General features: G+C 48.9%; 1 protein-coding gene across 1 annotated transcript in view; it reads right to left on the bottom strand.

Annotated features, from left to right (window-relative positions):
- The window catches only part of LOC143788729 (protein SSUH2 homolog), a 254,020-nt gene that overhangs the window by 80,244 nt on the left and 153,982 nt on the right, over positions 1 to 19,794 (bottom strand). Inside the window, exon 6 of the mRNA XM_077278585.1 lies at positions 1,406 to 1,466. Coding sequence (XP_077134700.1) covers positions 1,406 to 1,466 — 61 coding nt within the window. The remainder of the gene's footprint in view (positions 1 to 1,405; positions 1,467 to 19,794) is intronic.

Raw genomic sequence — 19,794 nt, forward strand, 5'->3', positions numbered from 1 at the left:
ATGCGTGAATGTCATTGTAATATTAATTGAACTCCTCCAGTATACATAGATAAATGTCATTGTAATATTAAACTCCTTCAGTATACATGGGTGACTGTCATTGTAATATTAATTAAACTCCTTCAGTATACATGGGTGAATGTCATTGTAATATTAAACTCCTTCAGTATACATGGGTGACTGTCATTGTAATATTAATTAAACTCCTTCAGTATACATGGGTGAATGTCATTTTAATATTATTTACCAGACATTGCACAATGTGAACTCCAGGTAACATACTAGTTTTACATTTTCTGTACAGGATAAACTAAGTAACGCTCTGATTTTTATATGCTGCCATCAGGGAAAAATGAATGAAAATTGTATATGCATAGCAATATTTATATAACTACATGGAACTTCTTACTGACTTCAGAGTCAAATATTTTTAAAACTGAAACTTGAAAGTGTGCAATAAAGGTTAAGTTCCTCCAGTAAACATTAATATTATTAATATAATCTCCCAAACTATACGTGGATGAATGTATTAACAATCATAAATTCCATAAGTATATTAATGTGGATGCCAGGTTACTAGATATGTAACTCATTAAGTATTTATAGGTTTATGTGATTACAGGTTGTTAATTTAATAATTTTTTGCTTATTATAATATAGTCTACTATATGCACATCTATAAACTTATTACACACGCATACATTTCAAGAGAAGGAATAAAAGGCCACATGTGTAAAGGTGCAAAAAGCTAATAATTCTCTTAGTCCAGGTTCACATTTGCGTCTGTGTGCGCAGCGTACGATCCTCATGCATCATGAGTACATATCTTTAACATTATGTACGCAGTGACATGTTTTTGCATGCGTTCGCTTGCGGATGCGTACGCATGAGTCTTTTTGCAGTGTGCGGTGGTGTCTGGCGAAATCAACATGTTGCATTTTTTGAGGCAGACGATTCCGTCCAAAAAACGCATTACTGTCTATGGGAACGCATTGGTACGCAAGGACATGCTTATGCATGCATTCGATACACATGCATACTTTAGACTGCGCATGTCCAGAAAATGATGTCACTGCCCCCACCATGCACATAAAAACTGCAAACGCATGCCAAAATTCATTTAAAAGCATGCACATGCAGCGTTTTGGTTTGCGTCATGCGCAAGATGATGAGCAGGCGTAAGCATGCTTTTGCATGCATTTTGGCATGCGTTTATGCATGCAGACGATACGCTGCGGACACATACGCAAATTTGAACTTAGCCTTAGTATAAGAAATGTGACTATGGATGTATCTGGAAGCAAAGCCTGAGCCCACAAACCTGTGGGGTCCCAGAAAATATAGCCCTTTATGAAGACAGTAATAGTATAAATGAGATATAATGGCCACTGTGCCTTTTCCATACCGTAATATACATTAGTTTTCCAATAAGTTGTCCGCTCTTCAATGAACGACTGCAAGGAATACTGCAGGAGAAAAATGGGAATCAGTAATTTACAAACTGTATTGTTAACTAATCTTTTGCAAAGACTTTCAGTCATTATGTAGCGCCCCCACTGTCGCAGGGCCGAGGGGTACCCGGTACCGGGCCTCTGAGTCTCTGTTCTGGGGTTGTCACAGTGGCTAGACCCGGTTCGTGACCCTGCTGAAGGGCGTACAATAAAGGTGGAGGTATGGGATGATGTTATGGTGCGGTGAAGTGCTGGTCGCAGTAAATAACGAGGACACCAGGTTGCAGTCTCTTTACCTCTTTACTGAAGGCTTCAAGGTGCTCAATCCGGAGCACTGTTAACAGGGCTGTCTGAGACCGGCCAGTCCAAAGGCACATCAGGAGTTCCCTTTCCAGGTGGGAATCAGTGTCTACCTTCTAGCGCCTGTGTGTTGTAGTCCTTCCCTGCTGGGCACCCCGGGATAGTCCTCACAACTGCTGTGTCTGTCTCTGATGTTCGTTCTCTCCGTCCCCCAGGTAATATGGCTAGGACGCACCCGTATGACGGGGTAGGCCTGGAGTTCTTCTGGGACCCTAGAGTCGCCCCTCTCCCACAGCTGCCTCCGTTGTCTGCTTAGGTGTTTAGTGAGACAGCCAACCTATAATTGGCTGTCCGTCCGTGGTTTGAAGTAATGCTTGTAGTTTCTTACTTGCTCGGCGTTCCGGCCACCGACTGTTTGCGCCTCAGAAGGATGTTGCCTCGATCTTACAGCACGACTCCTTCTGGTCCTATTGCCTCTTTGCTGTATTCCCGTTGCTCACTGGTTTGTGCTGCTCTTAAGAGTCTGCCAGGATCCCATCCCTGACAGGTCCTCTCTCTAGCTCTTCCCAGCTACTTCTCTCTGTCTTCCTGTCCAACCCCCAGTTTTACCAGAGTGTGAGGAGTGGCCTACTAGATAGAACCACCCCCCCTGGTGGCCGGAGTGTGAAGTGTAGTGTGAGTGTTACCTGGTCAGGTGAACTCCTTTAGTGCAGTCAGACGTAACATCACTCCCCTTAGTGGCAGAGCGACATTACTGCAACGACCAGGACTCTGGGGCGCTGCACTCCCCCCCGGTTAAATCCAGTACTCCCGGACTGGGAAAACAAGAACAACAATACATGTTAACAGGAAACACACAACAATTTGAAATATCATAAACAGTCAAATATAACAGTGCTTCCCTTTATGGGAGGTGAGGACTTCTTGAACGTTGCAAAAGTTAGGTCATGCACAGTTTATGACTCTCAGTTCAGTGGTTGAAACAGCGGGGACCCCGGGTAAACAAAGGGGTCCCCTTTTAGAAGTTTTTGGAGCAATTCACTGTCCATTACCCCGTTGTTCATTTTTAAAACCTGTAACAGAAGATATGCACACAAACATTTTCAACTAAATAACAGCCCTCATTAATACCTCTAAGTTTTGTAGCGGAGGGGAGTTTGATTCTGAGTGCTGCGTGTGGACTTTCGCAGCACAGGGGTTGCTACCGGCCTAACAGGGCCCACTATACTTGCTACCCCTGGTGTAGTGTACTGCCTTCTAGCTACACTTCTAGTGAGTCTGGGTAGCACTGGCAGGCTGAAGCTCTCAGGGCTGCTGCTGCTAGCAACAGTAGGTACGGCAGGCTCGCCGATAGCAGAGGGAGGACTTGCCAGTTCAACAGTCGGCACGGCATCTTCAGGCAGGGCTTGTTGAGGTAGCGGGGCCGGATGATCTGGTATCACCATTGTTTCTGGTGGGTCCGGCTGGTGAAACGTTAGAACAGGTACCACGATGGCCTGATTTATCTGAGTCCAGGACTGGGGAAAGTCACCAAGGACGGTGTGGATCATCTTCTCCTTTTCCACCGGCGGGGAGATTCCTGGGACCGTGTCCCTCTCTCTCAACTTATCGGGGCAGACCTTAAGGTGATCCCTGGATACCGCTGTCGAGGTCTCCCCTCTGTCCATGCTGATGAGACAAACCTTCGTGTTGTCGAAATCGGATGGCAGGATGGTATACGGTTCTGCTTCCCATTGGTCATCGAGCTTGTGTAGTCTCCTCTTTCGTTTGAGTACTTGCTCACCGGGTGACAGGGGAATCGCAGGAGCGTGCTGGTTGTAGTCTCTTTCTTGTTTCTGCCTAGCCTGGGCGAGACTTCTTTCCACGCACTCCTGTACTTTGCGGTACCTTCCCTGCCTTTCTGCATCCCAATCTGCATCCGGCGAGGTATCTTCGGGGACTAGGACCCCCATGTCCAGATCAACGGGTAACTGGCTAGACCTTCCTCGCATCAGGTACGCTGGAGTGCAGTTGGTGGAATTTACTGGGATGTGATTGTATATATCCACCAAGTCAGGCAACTTTGTCGGCCACAGGTTCCGTTCCTCTACGGGCAAGGTCTTCAATAAGTCGATCACCACTTGGTTCATCTTTTCGCACATCCCATTGGTTTGAGGATGGTACGGTGTGGTTCTGATCTTCTTACACCCGTACAGTTGGCAGAACTCTTGGAATACTTCTGCTTCGAATGCTGGTCCCTGATCGGTCAGTACCTTCTCTGGGTAGCCATGGGGCCTACAAAAGTACTGCTGGAAGGCCTTGGCGGCAGTCCTGGCCGTTAGATCCTTGACAGGTACAACCACCAAAAATCTGGAGTAGTGATCTACGATGGTAAGAGCGTAGATATAGCCTGACCGGCTAGGTGTCAGCTTCACATGATCCAGCGCGACCAGTTCGAGCGGCCGTTTGGTGATGATAGGCTGCAGGGGAGCCCGTTGGCTGCCACGGTCCTTCCTGCGTAGGCTACATGGACCGCACTCCCGACACCACTTCTCAATGGCTCTCTTCATGCCAATCCAATAGAACCTCCCTCGGAGTAGCCTCTCTAGCTTCCTCCATCCGAAGTGTCCGGCTCCATCGTGGTAGGCTCCCAGAACCATGGGCGCATCTCGCCTTGGCACCACTATCTGCCACACCAATTCATGAGTACGTGGGTCGATGCTCCTCCTGCACAGCTTGCCATCATGGATAAACAGTTTGCTTCTCCCCTTCCACAGCTGTTGGGTTTCCTGTGGATCATCTGGGCCGGGATGCAACCCTGCCTGCGTCAAGAGCTCTTTCACCCGACGAACCGCGGGGTCACCATCCTGGGTTTCCGCCCACCCGTGATGGGGCAGGGGATTCAGCGTAGCATCCGGTTGGTTCTTGTGCCTGTTCCGCACATGATGGGAGTTCTGAGTGGCTTTAGGGCGATGGAATGCAGGCAGCTCCATCTCTTCAAGTGCCTCCGGGTCTTCCCCTGCTTCTGGCAAATTGGGCATTCGAGACAAGGCATCGGCATTTGCATTCTTGTGTCCTGCCCGGTACTTGATGGTGAAGTTGTAGTTGGACAGCCGGGCCATCCACCGCTGTTCCAAGGCACCGAGCTTGGCGGTATCCAGATGCGTTAGCGGATTGTTATCCGTGAAGACGGTGAATTTCGCTGAGGCCAGGTAGTGTTTGAACCTCTCTGTCACTGCCCAGACGATGGCAAGGAACTCCAGTTTAAAGGAACTATAGTTGTCAGGGTTCCTTTCCGTGGGACGGAGCTTCCTGCTGGCGTAAACGATCACCCTCTCTTTGCCTTTCTGGACCTGGGACAGCACGGCTCCCAATCCCACATTGCTGGCATCCGTGTACAGCACAAACGGTTGGTCGTATTCGGGGTAGGCCAGTACCTCTTCTCCCGTCAGTGCCGACTTCAAACAAGTGAAGGATCCTTCCAGCCCCTCCTTCCAGTCAAATGGGGCGTTCTTCCCCCTGGCCTTCTTTGATTGGCCCACCAACAGGTCTTGCAAGGGTGCGGCCTTCTTGGTGAAGTCCTTGATGAACCTTCGGTAATAGCCTACCAGCCCGAGGAACTGCCGGACTTCGTGGAGGTTGCTGGGCTTCGGCCAGTCTTGGATCACCGTGACCTTGTCGGGGTCTGGGGCCACTCCTTCAGCGCTCACCACATGGCCCAGGTACTGCACTTTGGGCTTCAGCAGATGACATTTGGACGGTTTCACCTTTAAGCCAAAGTTGGACAGGGCTTCAAACACCTCAGCCAGGTGCTTCAGATGGTCTTCGTAGGTCTTAGAGAAGACAATGACATCATCCAAATACAGCAGTACGGTTTCAAAGTTCTTGTGCCCCAGGCAGCACTCCATCATCCTCTGGAACATCCCCGAGGCAATGCACAATCCGAAGGGCATGTAGTTGAATTCGCAGAGCCCCATCGGCGTCGTGAAGGCCGTCTTCTCTTTCTCCGCCTCCGCCACGGGAACCTGCCAGTACCCACTGGTGAGATCTAAGGTAGAGAAGTAGTTAGCGGATTTTAAAGCAGCCAGGGACTCCTCTATCCTGGGCAGTGGGTATGCATCCTTATGTGTAATGCGATTCAATTGCCTGTAGTCAACGCACATCCTCATGGTGCCATCTTTCTTTTTAACAAGGACTAATGGAGCTGCCCAGGGGCTACAACTGTCTCTCACCACCCCAGCCTCCTTCATTTCTCGCAACATGTCCTTGGCACACTGGTAATGAGCTGGGGGTACAGGGCGGTATCTCTCTTTTATGGGCCGGTGATCTCCCGTGGGGATGTGATGTTGGATCCCTTTCACTTGTCCAAAATCTAAGGGGTGTTTGCTAAATACCCGCTCGTACTCGTGAACCACCCTGTAAGCCCCCTGTTTCTGATGGGATGGGGTTTAGTCAGTGCCCACATGCAATTCCCGACACCAATCTTTCGAGTGCCCTGCAGAACCGTTGTCCTCCGCCACGTCTGACGGGACCAAGGGTTCAGGTGTCTGTATCACATTATTATTGACAGTGAACAGTTTGGCGAGCGTGGCATACTTGGTGAGATGAACCTCTTCCTCCCCACAATTGAGGACACGTACGGGCACCCTCCCCTGGCGGACGTCGACCCCCCCCCGGGCTGTCAGAGTAGTAGGCCTACTGTCTGAATATATGGGTTCTACCAAGGCCTGGTAGTCCTTTCCCCGGAGGCCTATGGCTGCCCGACACCATATTAACATTTCACTCCTGGGGGGTATCGCGATGGGGTTTGAATCACTCACAGTGACACGACCAATCTCACCACCAGTCAGCTCTACCTGCTGTCTCTGTGCAGCGCCCCAGAGTCCTGGTCGTTGCAGTACTGTGGCTCCGCCACTATGGGGAGCTATGGTGCGTCCGATGGCACGGAAGGAGTTCATCTGACCAGGTATCACAGACACCAATACATTTCACAGCCGGGCCTCCGGGGGGAGCTAAGGGTGCTATTCATTAGGCCACTCCCCACCATAGTGGGTAAACTGGGGGTCAGGCAGGAAGTTAGATGAGAAAGCTGACTGGATTGGACGAAGCAACACCTAGTGGCAGAGGGTGTTGTGGAGGAAGAGACAGTAGGGTCTCTGTCAGGGGTGGGATCCTGACAGAGGCTTGGCATTGAAAAGAACGTAACGGGTCCGCGCCTGCTCCGGGAAGCGGCGGGACCCAAGAAAGGACTAGAAGCGAGATAGATTGTGCTGAGTGAGAAATGGGATCACGCAAAAAGGAGAAATACCAGTAGGAGTCGTGCTGTAAGATCGAAGCAACATCCTACTGAGGCACACTACTGGTGGCCGGAACGCCGAGGGAGTAGAATAATATTCAGCTTCAAGCAATACTCCAAACAGCGGCAGGGCAGTCAGTCTCAGGCGGGCTGTCTAACTCAAATCACCTATGAAGTCTTGGGAGGCAATTGCGGGAGAGGGGCGTCTCTAGGGTCCCGGAAGAACTCCAGGCCTATCCGACAAACGGGTGCCGTTCTAACTGTAACATCAGGAAGGGACGGAAGATTAGCAGAACATCATCTAATCGAGTTGTGAGGGAACATCAGAAACAGACACAACAGTTGTGGGGTACTTTCCGTAAGCACAGCAGGGAAGGACTACAACACATAGCGCTAGGGGGAAGGCACAGATTTCCTCCTGTGAAGAGAACTCTGCAAGTGCCATTGGACCGGCCGGACTTGCGCAGCCTGGTGAACCGTATTCTGGACTGAGGACTCAGAGATCTTCAGTAAAGAGGTAAAGAGACTGCAACCTGGTGTCCTCGTTATTTACCGCGACCTGCACCGCACCACCACCACCATTCACATCTATTACTGTACGCCCCTCAGCAGGGTCACGGACCGGGTCTAGCCACCGTGACAACCCCAGAGCAGAGACTCAGAGGCCCGGTACCGGGTACCCCTCGGCCCTGCGGCAGTGGGGGCGCTACATCTGCATCAGAGCTCGGATTTCTTTTTGCAGGGCACGTTCACTGTGGCCAGCGGTTTCTGCTACCTGTTGCAACAAAACAATAACTTCTGCAAGACAATTTTCTATAACATTGGTACCGATAGTCATCATGGGATTACATTCTCGGCGATCAATATCAACAATCACAATCCCTTGGGCTTTCAATTCCACCCGCCCCACCTTGAGGGTGACCTCTTTATATCCCACTTGTGGCAACGGCTGACCATTACTGGCTATTATGGTGAAATCGTCATCAGGGCCACGAGTAATATCGGTGTCCTCCCAATACCGTTTATAAAGCACATAAGGCATAGTCGTCACCTGAGAACCGGTGTCCAGCAGAGCGTTCAGGGGGATACCGTCGATCACAACAGGAAGAACTGGTCGCCCTCCAACGTATTTGGCTCTCCAATGCTGTGGGCCTGATCGTCCTACTCCTGGGGGTTGGCCCTTTGCCCCAGGGGTTGCTCGTTTAAAGGACAGTACCTTGCAAGGTGGCCCACCTGGTGACAGCGGCGGCAGATGGGTCGTCCGTCCTGATGGAAGCGGTCGCTGTCTCAGCCTCTGGTCGGTGGAGTCCTCCTCTGTTGCATCCAGGGGACATCTTCTGGTTTGGAGGCCAGCTGGATCTTTTCCTTGGGGGCCTCCTGTAGGGACTGCACCGTCCGGGCCAGGGCAGCAACGCTCTTGGTCAGCTCCTGCATCTGGAGGCGGAGTCCTGCAGGGGAGTCGTCCTCTAGGCTCTGGGCATCGGCCTCGGCGGCGACTGGGGCATCCGACGCCACCTCCTGGTGGTATGTGAGAGCGGGACGCCTGGGAGGCGCTGCACGGCTGGGCTGTCGCTCCTGCAATGCCTGGATAGCTTTATCCTTGAACTGCGCAAAAGTCAAGTCTGGATTCTGCATGGCCAGGAAGTGTAATTGGCCCCTTTGGTGATGGCACAGGAGCACCTCAATGAACCGCTCTTTCAGAAGTTTATCCTCATCTTGCATACTGCCGGGGTCACTCTGCTTAATGGCCCGCAGCGCCTCCTGGAGGTTAAGGGCATAGTCCCGTAAGCTATCCTGCGGTCTCTGTTTGCATCCATAGAAAGTCAATTTAATTTCTGTAGCAGTACGGGTATCAAAGGTGGCTTTAAGCTTTGCAAAAACCTGCTGTGCAGTTCCCTTATCCTCGGCGGGCCAGGACTTTACTTCTCTCAGAGCCGCCCCAAAGAGTTGGCCGATTATCAAATGAACCTTCTGAGGCTCTGTCAGGGGATAGAACTCAAGCAGGCTGCAGATCCCTTCTTTAAAGTCAGTAAATATATGCGACTCCCCAGAGTATCGTGGGAGCCAGGCCGCTCCGGGCAGGTACGGCATAGAGAAGGGCATTATGGCTTTTGTGGTAGCGGCAGCATCCGATTGGCTAAGGGGGGCAGCGGGTTCTGCGGCAACCGGTGGTGGTATTAGGGCCGCGGCTTCGCCCGCTGCGGGGACCGGAGGTGCCCCTGCGTCCACGGCTGCGACCGCCACCTCCTCTACTCCCGACTCGGACATGGCTGTCCCTTCCTCCCACTAACCTGCTGGAGGTCGAGGTTCCTCTTCCGGGATTGGCACTTTACCGCGCTTTCTCGTTCCGCGCTTGTTTTGGCCGGTTCCGCCCACGAAGCTAAGGCTCCTCCCTCCGCGCACGGCAATGGCGAATCGTGGCGGGAACTCTTGGCGGCAATTGGCAACACACAGTCTTTGCAATACAGTCCAAGCACAGTAAATCACAGTTCCAAGGCACACATGACCTGATTCTTCAGGCTTAAGTAGATCCTGTTCGTGACGCCAAGTTTTTTAGCGCCCCCACTGTCGCAGGGCCGAGGGGTACCCAGTACCGGGCCTCTGAGTCTCTGTTCTGGGGTTGTCATGGTGGCTAGACCCGGTCCGTGACCCTGCTGAGGGGCGTACAATAAAGGTGGAGGTATGGGATGATGTTATGATGCGGTGAAGTGCCGGTCGCAGTAAATAACGAGGACACCAGGTTGCAGTCTCTTTACCTCTTTACTGAAGGCTTCAAGGTGCTCAATCCGGAGCACTGTTAACAGGGCTGTCTGAGACCGGCCAGTCCAAAGGCACATCAGGAGTTCCCTTTCCAGGTGGGAATCAGTGTCTACCTTCTAGCGCCTGTGTGTTGTAGTCCTTCCCTGCTGAGCACCCCGGGATAGTCCTCACAACTTATTCTGTCTGTCTCTGATATCCATTCTCTCCGTCCCCCTGATGATATGGCTAGGACGCACCCGTATGACTGGGTAGGCCTGGAGTTCTTCCGGGACCCTAGAGTCGCCCCTCTCCCACAGCTGCCTCCGTTGTCTGCTTAGGTGTTTAAGTGAGACAGCCAACCTATAATTGGCTGTCCGTCCGTGGTTTGAAGTAATGCTTGTAGTTTCTTACTTGCTCGGCGTTCCGGCCACCGACTGTTTGCGCCTCAGAAGGATGTTGCCTCGGTCTAACAGCACGACTCCTTCTGGTCCTATTGCCTCTTTGCTGTATTCTCGTTGCTCACTGGTTTGTGCTGCTCTTAAGAGTCTGCCAGGATCCCATCCCTGACAGGTCCTCTCACTAGCTCTTCCCAGCTACTTCTCTCTGTCTTCCTGTCCAACCCCCAGTTTTACCAGAGTGTGAGGAGTGGCCTACTAGATAGAACCACCCCCCCTGGTGGCCGGAGTGTGAAGTGTAGTGTGAGTGTTACCTGGTCAGGTGAACTCCTTTAATGCAGACAGACGTAACATCACTCCCCTTAGTGGCAGAGCGACATTACTGCAACGACCAGGACTCTGGGGCGCTGCACTTACAGTACATTAGCTGATGTAAATGGTTTAATTATATCTATTGTATTTGCTGTACTTTGCTGCCATCTACTGTTATATTATGTTGATCATGTATTACTGCTTTACCTATAAGGGTATGTGTCCACGTTCAGGTTTGCTTCAGGCTTTGGTCAGGATTTTATGCAAGTAAAATCCTGACCAAAACTGCACCTGAGGTCACTGGCAGGTCACCTGCAGTGTGCCTGCGTGTTTTGCTCATTGTAGCAACATGCTGCAATTTGAAAAAACGCACCGCGCGTGCGTTTTCGCGGCAAAAACGCATGCGTTTTTTAACGCATAGTGGAGTTGGGATTTCATGAAATCCCCTCCACTATGCTGTAACATCTGGACGCTGCGTTTTTGACGCTGCGGAAAAACGCAGCGTCAAAAACGCAGCGTTTCCTGAACGTGGAAACATACCCTAATACCTTTCTTTCTGCAACTCCTCCTATCTCACTTCCTTCTTGTGGTCAGTGCCATCTTGGACAACACATGCTTCAGGAACGGGGAAAGGATTCCCTTGTTACCTCTAACTTCATGCATCACTGCATCATCCTTCTGGACTAATCACGTGCAGCTCATCAGGATTAGAGGCACAAGTTAGCGAGTAATGTTACCTGCCATTGCTTATACAGAGAACAGTGTTTTCCCTCAGACACATCACACACCTCACCCATGTACATCGGTGGCAGAATAGTAACAAGCGACCTAATTCTACAGTATTTGTATGCATATGCATTGTCTGCTAGCAAGTCTATGACCGTCCGCAATCATGGCTAAAGCATGTCCACAAAAAGCACCGTGGATCTCTCTGTGAAAGAAGCACATCATGTTCCTGACACCACAGATGCTCCAGGAGAAGAGTCCACACTTACTGCAGGTAGGACGTCTGACCCAAATGTGTAACGAAGCCAACACAAAGGGTCAGAGAGAACTTTGAGACAACTAGAGATGAGTTTCATGATAATGTAACGCCCGAGAGACCGAGGTACCCAGCACCAGATCAATGAGGTCCGTCTCTTAAGGGGGATGTCACTAGTGGCTTGACCCGGTGCTGTGGCCTCAGGCGATGCACAGTGTAAGGGATATCATGAAGGAACAGACACTTACTTGGTCAGCAGCAGGTCTTCTCAGCTGTGATGGCCCCGATCCTGGACCGATGGCTATTGTCCAAATGAAAGACTGAGGCGCTGAAACGTTTAACCAATTTACTTCAACAAAAAGGGATTTGCCACCAATACTGTCACCGGAGTCTGTATAAGAACCCTGAATTACTTTGACCCTGTCAGGATTTCCACCTCTTATTATGCGCAGTTTCTGTATGGTCCTGCTGCTGTTTGTGAACTGGCTGCCGACCCAATCTGTCCCTTCTGTGCTCTGGTTTGACGGACAACCCGAGTCCCTTTTTGTCGGCTTACCCCCTCTGGGAGTACCGCTGAACTCTGTGTCTGTTGCTGCGTCTTACCCTAGTGAAGTTGATATCACCTCACTTCCTTCCGGTTGCTGTATTATATATAATGTATATAGCCACGGATCCGGTATCCGTCTCTGCGCCTATTCTGGGTAGAGGTTATTGCTACCCGGTTCTCACAATGTCCTTTTTCTCTATTCCTCTTTTCTTACTATCGGTATTACGGGCCTATAATCCGTCATAGGGCTGTTAGGAGCTCAGTTCTACGACCTCTCACTTTCAGCTCCTCAACCCAACTGCCAATCTTTTTCTCAGACCAGAATAGATCAAGGGGAATCTCTGGAGCTCCCCCTTCTGGCCGGAGATGGTAGCGCAGTCTGGCTATTTTAACATTTATTTGTGTCAATAACTATTTTTGTGGCAAATACCCCTAGGGGCGCCACATTCCCCCTTAGTTAAGAACAGTACTCCGGGACTGTGGGACGATAACATTTTGAAATAACAATTGATATATACAGAGTCTTAAAAATGAAAAGTTACAAAAACCACTCAAAGAAACAAAAAAAAAAAATGGAATTCTGTGAAAAGTCACTTCAAATAGCGTCCATTAATACAGTTCTATCCTTGAAGGCACTAGGAAGCAAAGTTCACAAAGCAGTCTTTCCGGAGCTTTGATTTAGTGTTTCCGGGCTGATAAAAAGTTCAAGAATATGCAAGAAGTTCATACAGGTAAGTCTCTGTAGGTACTGGGCTTAAACGTTACAGAACAATAACAATGACTATAGTCTTATAGTTGGTAATCCGCATACCTGGCCGGTAATTGACCCCGGGTACTACGCTGGGATCTACGTAATAGCAGTGTCTCTTTATGTGGTGTACTATTGTCTACTGCAGATATAGTATCTGCCCTCTCTGCTAAAGATAATTCCACCACTATGGGGTTGGCAAGTCCACCGTGAATGGGATTACTCTGATCAGGAATCTGTTCTTCCTGACCTGGAACCTCTTGCAGTACGGGGTCAGCCTCTTCCTGTCTTGGGACTTCTAATATTGGATTCGGTGTTGGATAAAAGGCCACCATGGGAACCACTACTGCACCATGGTATGTTAGTAAGGTTTTAGGAAAGTCTCCTATACAGGTGTGATACATTTCCTCCTCTTTTTCCTTTACTGGTTGAACCTGTATAGGTTGAATAACTTCTGATTCTGGCTGGACAACTTCTGGCTCTTTCAACGTTTCCGGACATAATTTAAGATTGTCTCTTGACACTAGTACAGATGTTAAACCTCCGTTTTTGCTAATGAGACACATTTTAGGATTATCCATTCTTGTTGGTAAAACTGTGTAGGGTACGGCTTCCCATTGATTATCCAGTTTATTGGTTTGACGATTCCTCTTGAGTACTTGGTCACCCGGTCTTAATGGAGTTGCTAGAGCATTCTGGTTGAAAGTTCGCTCTTGTCTTTCTCTGGTTTGCTGGAGGCTTCTTTCCACACTCTCTTGCACTTGGCGATACTGCTTTTGCCGTACGACATCCCAATTGGAGTCTTGAACTTCTGCGTCTGGTTTCAGTATTCCCATTTCTAGATCGATTGGCAATTGGCCGAGTCTTGCACGCATAAGATAAGCTGGGGTGCAGTTGGTAGAGCTCACCGGGACATGATTATACAGATCCACCAAGTCAGGCAATTTCTCTGGCCATTGATTCCTTTCCGTTTCAGGTAAAGTCTTTAGTAGGTCTATCACAATATGGTTCATCTTCTCACATAAGCCGTTTGTTTGCGGATGATAGGCCGTCGTCCGGATCTTTTTGCAACCATACATATTACAGAATTCTCTGAAGATCTCTGATTCAAAGGCTGTACCCTGGTCAGTGAGAACCTGTAGAAAACCGACTAGAATATTGAAAGGATATATTAAATTGAAAAACCAGAAAAAGCATACTATCCTTAAAACGATATTTTATTATTAAATTGTCTAAAATCCCAATAAATAAGACTCAAATGTATGCAATCAACATCAGCCAACTGGGTTGGGTAAGCTAGAAAAATAGGGAGAAAATAGCAGATATGCCTCACACAGTCCCTGTAGGTGGCCCTAAAGTGTCTTAAACCTACCTACCAGCGGAGGTTGGCACCCTAGATTTCGATATGGCGCCCCCGCTCACCGTCGACTGTCCCTTCTTACCCTAGTAGGGTCCTACTTGCTACCCACACCCAGGTACCCACAGACATACACACACAAATCAGTGAGAACCTGTTCCGGATATCCATGGGGTCTACAAAAGTACGTTTGGAACGCTTTGGCTGCTGTTTTTGCAGTCAGATCTTTTACAGGTACTACTACCAAGAAGCGCGAATAATGATCCACGATGGTCAAGGCATAGACGTAACCGGACCGGCTCGGTGTCAACTTCACGTGGTCCATGGCTACCAGTTCGAGTGGTTGTTTGGTGATTATGGGCTGCAGTGGTGCTCTTTGGCTCTTTTGATCGTTCCTTCTGAGGTTGCACGGGCCACAGTTTCTACACCACTGTTCGATTGATTTTCTCATCCCGACCCAATAAAATCTCTCTCTCAGAAGTACTTCTAGCTTTTTCCAACCAAAGTAACCAGCACCATTGTGGTAAGCCTCGAGGACCATCTGTTGTGAATTGGACTTTTTTGGCTCCCTCTTGTGGTCACTAGCGACATGACACTTTGAGCTTCTTTCTCTAGCTTGGTACCCACCTGGCTCGTTAGTCCAGGGGTGTTGCTATTTAAGCTTCCTGGATTTTCAGTCTGGTGCCTGGCATCGTTGTAATCAGTTCCTTTCTGTTTGCTCCTGTCTGCTGGTCCTGGTTCTTGCAAAATAAGCTAAGTCCTGCTTCCTTATTTTTTGGTTATTTGCATTTGCTCTTATTTCTGTCCAGCTTGTACCAAATGTGATTCCTGATATAGCTGGAAGCTCTAGGGGGCTGATATTCTCCCCCCGTGCCGTTAGACGGTTCGGGGGTTCTTGAATATTCAGCGTGGAAATTTTGATAGGGTTTTTGCTGACCGTATAAGTAAGTCATCTTCCTATATTCTGCTATTAGTCAGTGGGCCTCTCTTTGTTAAAAAACCTAGTTCATCCTTGCGTTTGTCTTTTCTTCTTACCTCACCGTTATTATTTGTTGGGGGCTTGTATCCAACTTTTGGGGTCTTTTCTCTGGAGGCAAGAAAGGTCTATCTTTTCCCTTCTAGGGTTAGTTAGTTCTCCAGCTGGCGCGAGACGTCTAGAACCAACGTAGGTACGTTCCCCGGCTGCTGCTATTTGTGGTGCTAGGTTCAGGTATATGGTCAGCTTAGTTACCACTGCCCTATGAGCTGTTTTTTTGTGTTTGCAGACTTGGTTATAAATTCTGAGACCCTCTGCCATTGGGGTCATAACAGTATGCCAGGCCGAAGGTGAATGTTTAATGCATTGCAGAAGTGGGATAATAAGAAAGGAAATTCTGAGGTTTTTTTTTCTTTCTTCCTCCCCTTTACCTCAGAGTGGCTTGAGCTTGCTGCAGACATGAATGTCCAGACCTTGATTACTAGTGTGGATCAGCTTGCTGCTCGTGTGCAGGGTATTCAAGATTTTATTACCAGTAGTCCTATGTCAGAACCTAAAATACCTATTCCTGAACTGTTTTCTGGAGACCGATTTAAGTTTAGGAATTTCAGGAATAATTGTAAATTGTTTCTATCTCTGAGACCCCGTTCGTCTGGAGACTCAGCTCAGCAAGTTAAAATTGTTATCTCTTTCTTGCGGGGCGACCCTCAGGATTGGGCTTTCTCGTTAGCGCCAGGAGATCCGGCATTGGCAAATATTGATGCGTTTTTTCTGGCGCTCGGGTTGCTTTACGAGGAACCCAATCTTGAAATTCAGGCAGAAAAAGCCTTGGTGGCTATTTCTCAGGGCCAGGATGAAGCTGAAGTGTATTGCCAAAAATTTCGGAAATGGTCCGTGCTTACTCAGTGGAATGAGTGTGCTCTGGCCGCAAATTTCAGAAATGGCCTTTCTGAAGCCATTAAGAATGTGATGGTGGGTTTCTCCATTCCTACAAGTCTAAATGATTCCATGGCGCTGGCTATTCAGATTGACCGGCGTTTGCGGGAGCGCAAAGCCGCTAATCCTCTGGTGGTGTTGTCTGAACAAACACCTGATTTAATGCAATGTGGTAGAATTCAGACTAGAAATGAACGGAAAAATCATAGACGTCTGAATGGGTTGTGTTTTTACTGTGGTGATTCTACACATGTTATATCAGCATGCTCTAAACGCCTAACAAGGGTTGTTAGTCCTGTCGCCATTGGTAATCTGCAACCTAAATTTATTTTGTCTGTGACTTTAATTTGCTCTTTGTCTTCTTACCCTGTTATGGCGTTTGTGGATTCAGGTGCTGCCCTGAGTCTTATGGATCTGTCATTTGCCAAGCGCTGTGGTTTTGTACTTGAGCCGTTGGTAAATCCTATTCCTCTTAGAGGTATTGATGCTACGCCATTGGCGGAAAATAAGCCGCAGTTTTGGACACAGGTAACCATGTGCATGACTCCTGAACATCGGGAGGTGATTCGTTTTCTTCTTCTGCATAAAATGCATGATTTGGTCGTTTTGGGTCTGCCATGGTTACAGACCCATAATCCAGTTTTGGATTGGAAGGCAATGTCAGTGTCAAGTTGGGGTTGTCGGGGAATTCATGGTGATTCCCCGCCGGTGTCTATTGCTTCCTCTACTCCTTCGGAAGTTCCTGAGTATTTGTCTGATTATCAGGATGTTTTCAGCGAGTCCAGGTCCAGTGCTCTTCCTCCTCATAGGGATTGTGACTGCGCTATAGATTTGATTCCAGGTAGTAAATTTCCTAAGGGAAGATTATTTAATCTGTCTGTACCTGAGCATACCGCAATGCGTTCGTATATCAAGGAGTCTCTGGAGAAGGGGCATATCCGTCCATCCTCTTCCCCTCTTGGTGCGGGATTCTTTTTTGTGGCCAAAAAGGACGGATCTTTGAGACCTTGTATAGACTATCGGCTTCTGAATAAAATCACTGTTAAATTTCAGTATCCTTTGCCTCTGTTGTCAGACTTGTTTGCCCGGATTAAGGGTCCCAAGTGGTTCACCAAGATAGATCTTCGTGGTGCGTACAACCTTGTGCGCATTAAGCAAGGAGATGAATGGAAAACTGCATTTAATACGCCCGAAGGTCATTTTGAGTACTTGGTGATGCCTTTTGGGCTTTCTAATGCTCCTTCAGTTTTTCAGTCCTTTATGCATGATATCTTCCGGAAGTATCTGGATAAATTTATGATTGTTTATCTGGATGATATTCTGTTTTTTTCTGATGATTGGGACTCACATGTAAAGCAGGTCAGGATGGTGTTTCAGGTTTTGCGTGAGAATGCTTTGTTTGTTAAGGGCTCAAAGTGTCTCTTTGGAGTACAGAAGATTCCCTTTTTGGGTTTTATTTTTTCCCCTTCTGCGGTGGAGATGGACCCAGTCAAGGTCCGAGCTATTCATGATTGGACTCAACCCACGTCAGTTAAGAGTCTTCAGAAGTTCTTGGGTTTTGCTAACTTCTACCGTCGTTTTATCGCTAACTTTTCTAGCGTTGTTAAACCTTTGACGGATATGACCAAGAAAGGTTCTGATGTTGCTAACTGGGCTCCTGCAGCCGTGGAAGCTTTCCAAGAGCTGAAGCGCCGGTTTACTTCGGCGCCTGTTTTGTGCCAGCCTGATGTCTCACTTCCCTTTCAGGTTGAAGTGGATGCTTCTGAGATCGGGGCAGGGGCTGTTTTGTCGCAGAGAGGCCCTGGTTGCTCTGTAATGAGACCATGTGCTTTTTTTTCTAGGAAGTTTTCGCCTGCTGAGTGGAACTATGATGTTGGCAATCGGGAGTTGTTGGCCATGAAGTGGGCATTTGAGGAGTGGCGTCATTGGCTCGAGGGTGCTAAGCATCGTGTGGTGGTCTTGACTGATCACAAGAATCTGATGTATCTCGAGTCTGCTAAGCGCCTGAATCCTAGACAGGCCCGTTGGTCATTGTTTTTCTCCCGTTTTGACTTTGTGGTCTCGTACCTACCAGGTTCAAAGAATGTGAAGGCTGATGCTCTTTCAAGGAGCTTTGTGCCTGACTCTCCTGGAGTTTCAGAGCCAGCTGGTATTCTTAAAGAGGGAGTAATCTTGTCAGCCATTTCTCCGGATTTGCGACGTGTGTTGCAGAGATTTCAGGCTGGTAGACCTGACTCTTGTCCACCTGACAGACTGTTTGTTCCTGATAAATGGACCAGCAGAGTCATTTCCGAGGTTCATTCCTCGGTGTTGGCAGGGCATCCGGGAATTTTTGGCACCAGAGATTTGGTGGCTAGGTCCTTTTGGTGGCCTTCCTTGTCACGGGATGTGCGGTCATTTGTGCAGTCCTGTGGGACTTGTGCTCGAGCTAAGCCTTGCTGTTCTCGTGCCAGCGGGTTGCTCTTGCCTTTACCTGTCCCGAAGAGGCCTTGGACACACATTTCCATGGATTTCATTTCAGATCTTCCGGTGTCTCAGGGCATGTCTGTCATCTGGGTGGTATGTGATCGCTTTTCCAAGATGGTCCATTTGGTGTCCTTGCCTAAGCTGCCTTCCTCTTCCGATCTGGTTCCTTTATTCTTTCAGAATGTGGTTCGCTTGCACGGCATTCCTGAGAATATCGTGTCTGACAGAGGATCCCAGTTTGTTTCCAGGTTCTGGCGATCCTTTTGTGCTAAGATGGGCATTGATTTGTCATTTTCGTCTGCCTTTCATCCTCAGACTAATGGCCAAACGGAGCGAACAAATCAGACTCTAGAGGCTTATTTGAGGTGTTTTGTTTCTGCAGATCAGGATGATTGGGTGACCTTCTTGCCATTGGCTGAGTTTGCCCTTAATAATCGGGCTAGTTCCGCTACTTTGGTTTCGCCATTTTTCTGCAACTCTGGTTTTCATCCTCGTTTTTCCTCGGGACATGTTGAGCCCTCTGACTGTCCTGGGGTAGATTCTGTGGTGGATAGGTTGCAGCGGATCTGGAATCATGTGGTGGACAACCTAAAGTTGTCACAGGAGAAGGCTCAGCGTTTTGCCAACCGCCGCCGCGGTGTGGGTCCCCGACTTCGTGTTGGGGATTTGGTGTGGCTGTCTTCTCGGTTTGTTCCTATGAAGGTCTCCTCTCCTAAATTTAAGCCTCGCTTCATCGGTCCTTATAAGATTTTGGAAATCCTTAATCCAGTGTCCTTTCGCTTGGATCTTCCGGTGTCGTTTGCCATTCACAACGTGTTCCATAGGTCTTTGTTGCGGCGCTACGTTGTGCCTGTGGTTCCTTCTGTTGAGCCTCCTGCTCCGGTGTTGGTTGAGGGCGAGTTGGAGTACGTGGTGGAGAAGATCTTGGATTCTCGTCTCTCTAGACGGAGGCTTCAGTATCTGGTCAAGTGGAAGGGCTATGGTCAGGAGGATAATTCCTGGGTGGTCGCCTCTGATGTTCATGCGGCCGATTTAGTTTGTGCCTTTCACGCTGCTCATCCTGATCGTCCTGGTGGTCTTGGTGAGGGTTCGGTGACCCCTCCTTAAGGGGGGGTTACTGTTGTGAATTGGACTTTTTTGGCTCCCTCTTGTGGTCACTAGCGACATGACACTTTGAGCTTCTTTCTCTAGCTTGGTACCCACCTGGCTCGTTAGTCCAGGGGTGTTGCTATTTAAGCTTCCTGGATTTTCAGTCTGGTGCCTGGCATCGTTGTAATCAGTTCCTTTCTGTTTGCTCCTGTCTGCTGGTC

The sequence above is a fragment of the Ranitomeya variabilis genome, chromosome 8 (genome assembly GCF_051348905.1).
Source record: "Ranitomeya variabilis isolate aRanVar5 chromosome 8, aRanVar5.hap1, whole genome shotgun sequence".
NCBI classification, from domain to species: Eukaryota; Metazoa; Chordata; class Amphibia; order Anura; family Dendrobatidae; genus Ranitomeya; species Ranitomeya variabilis.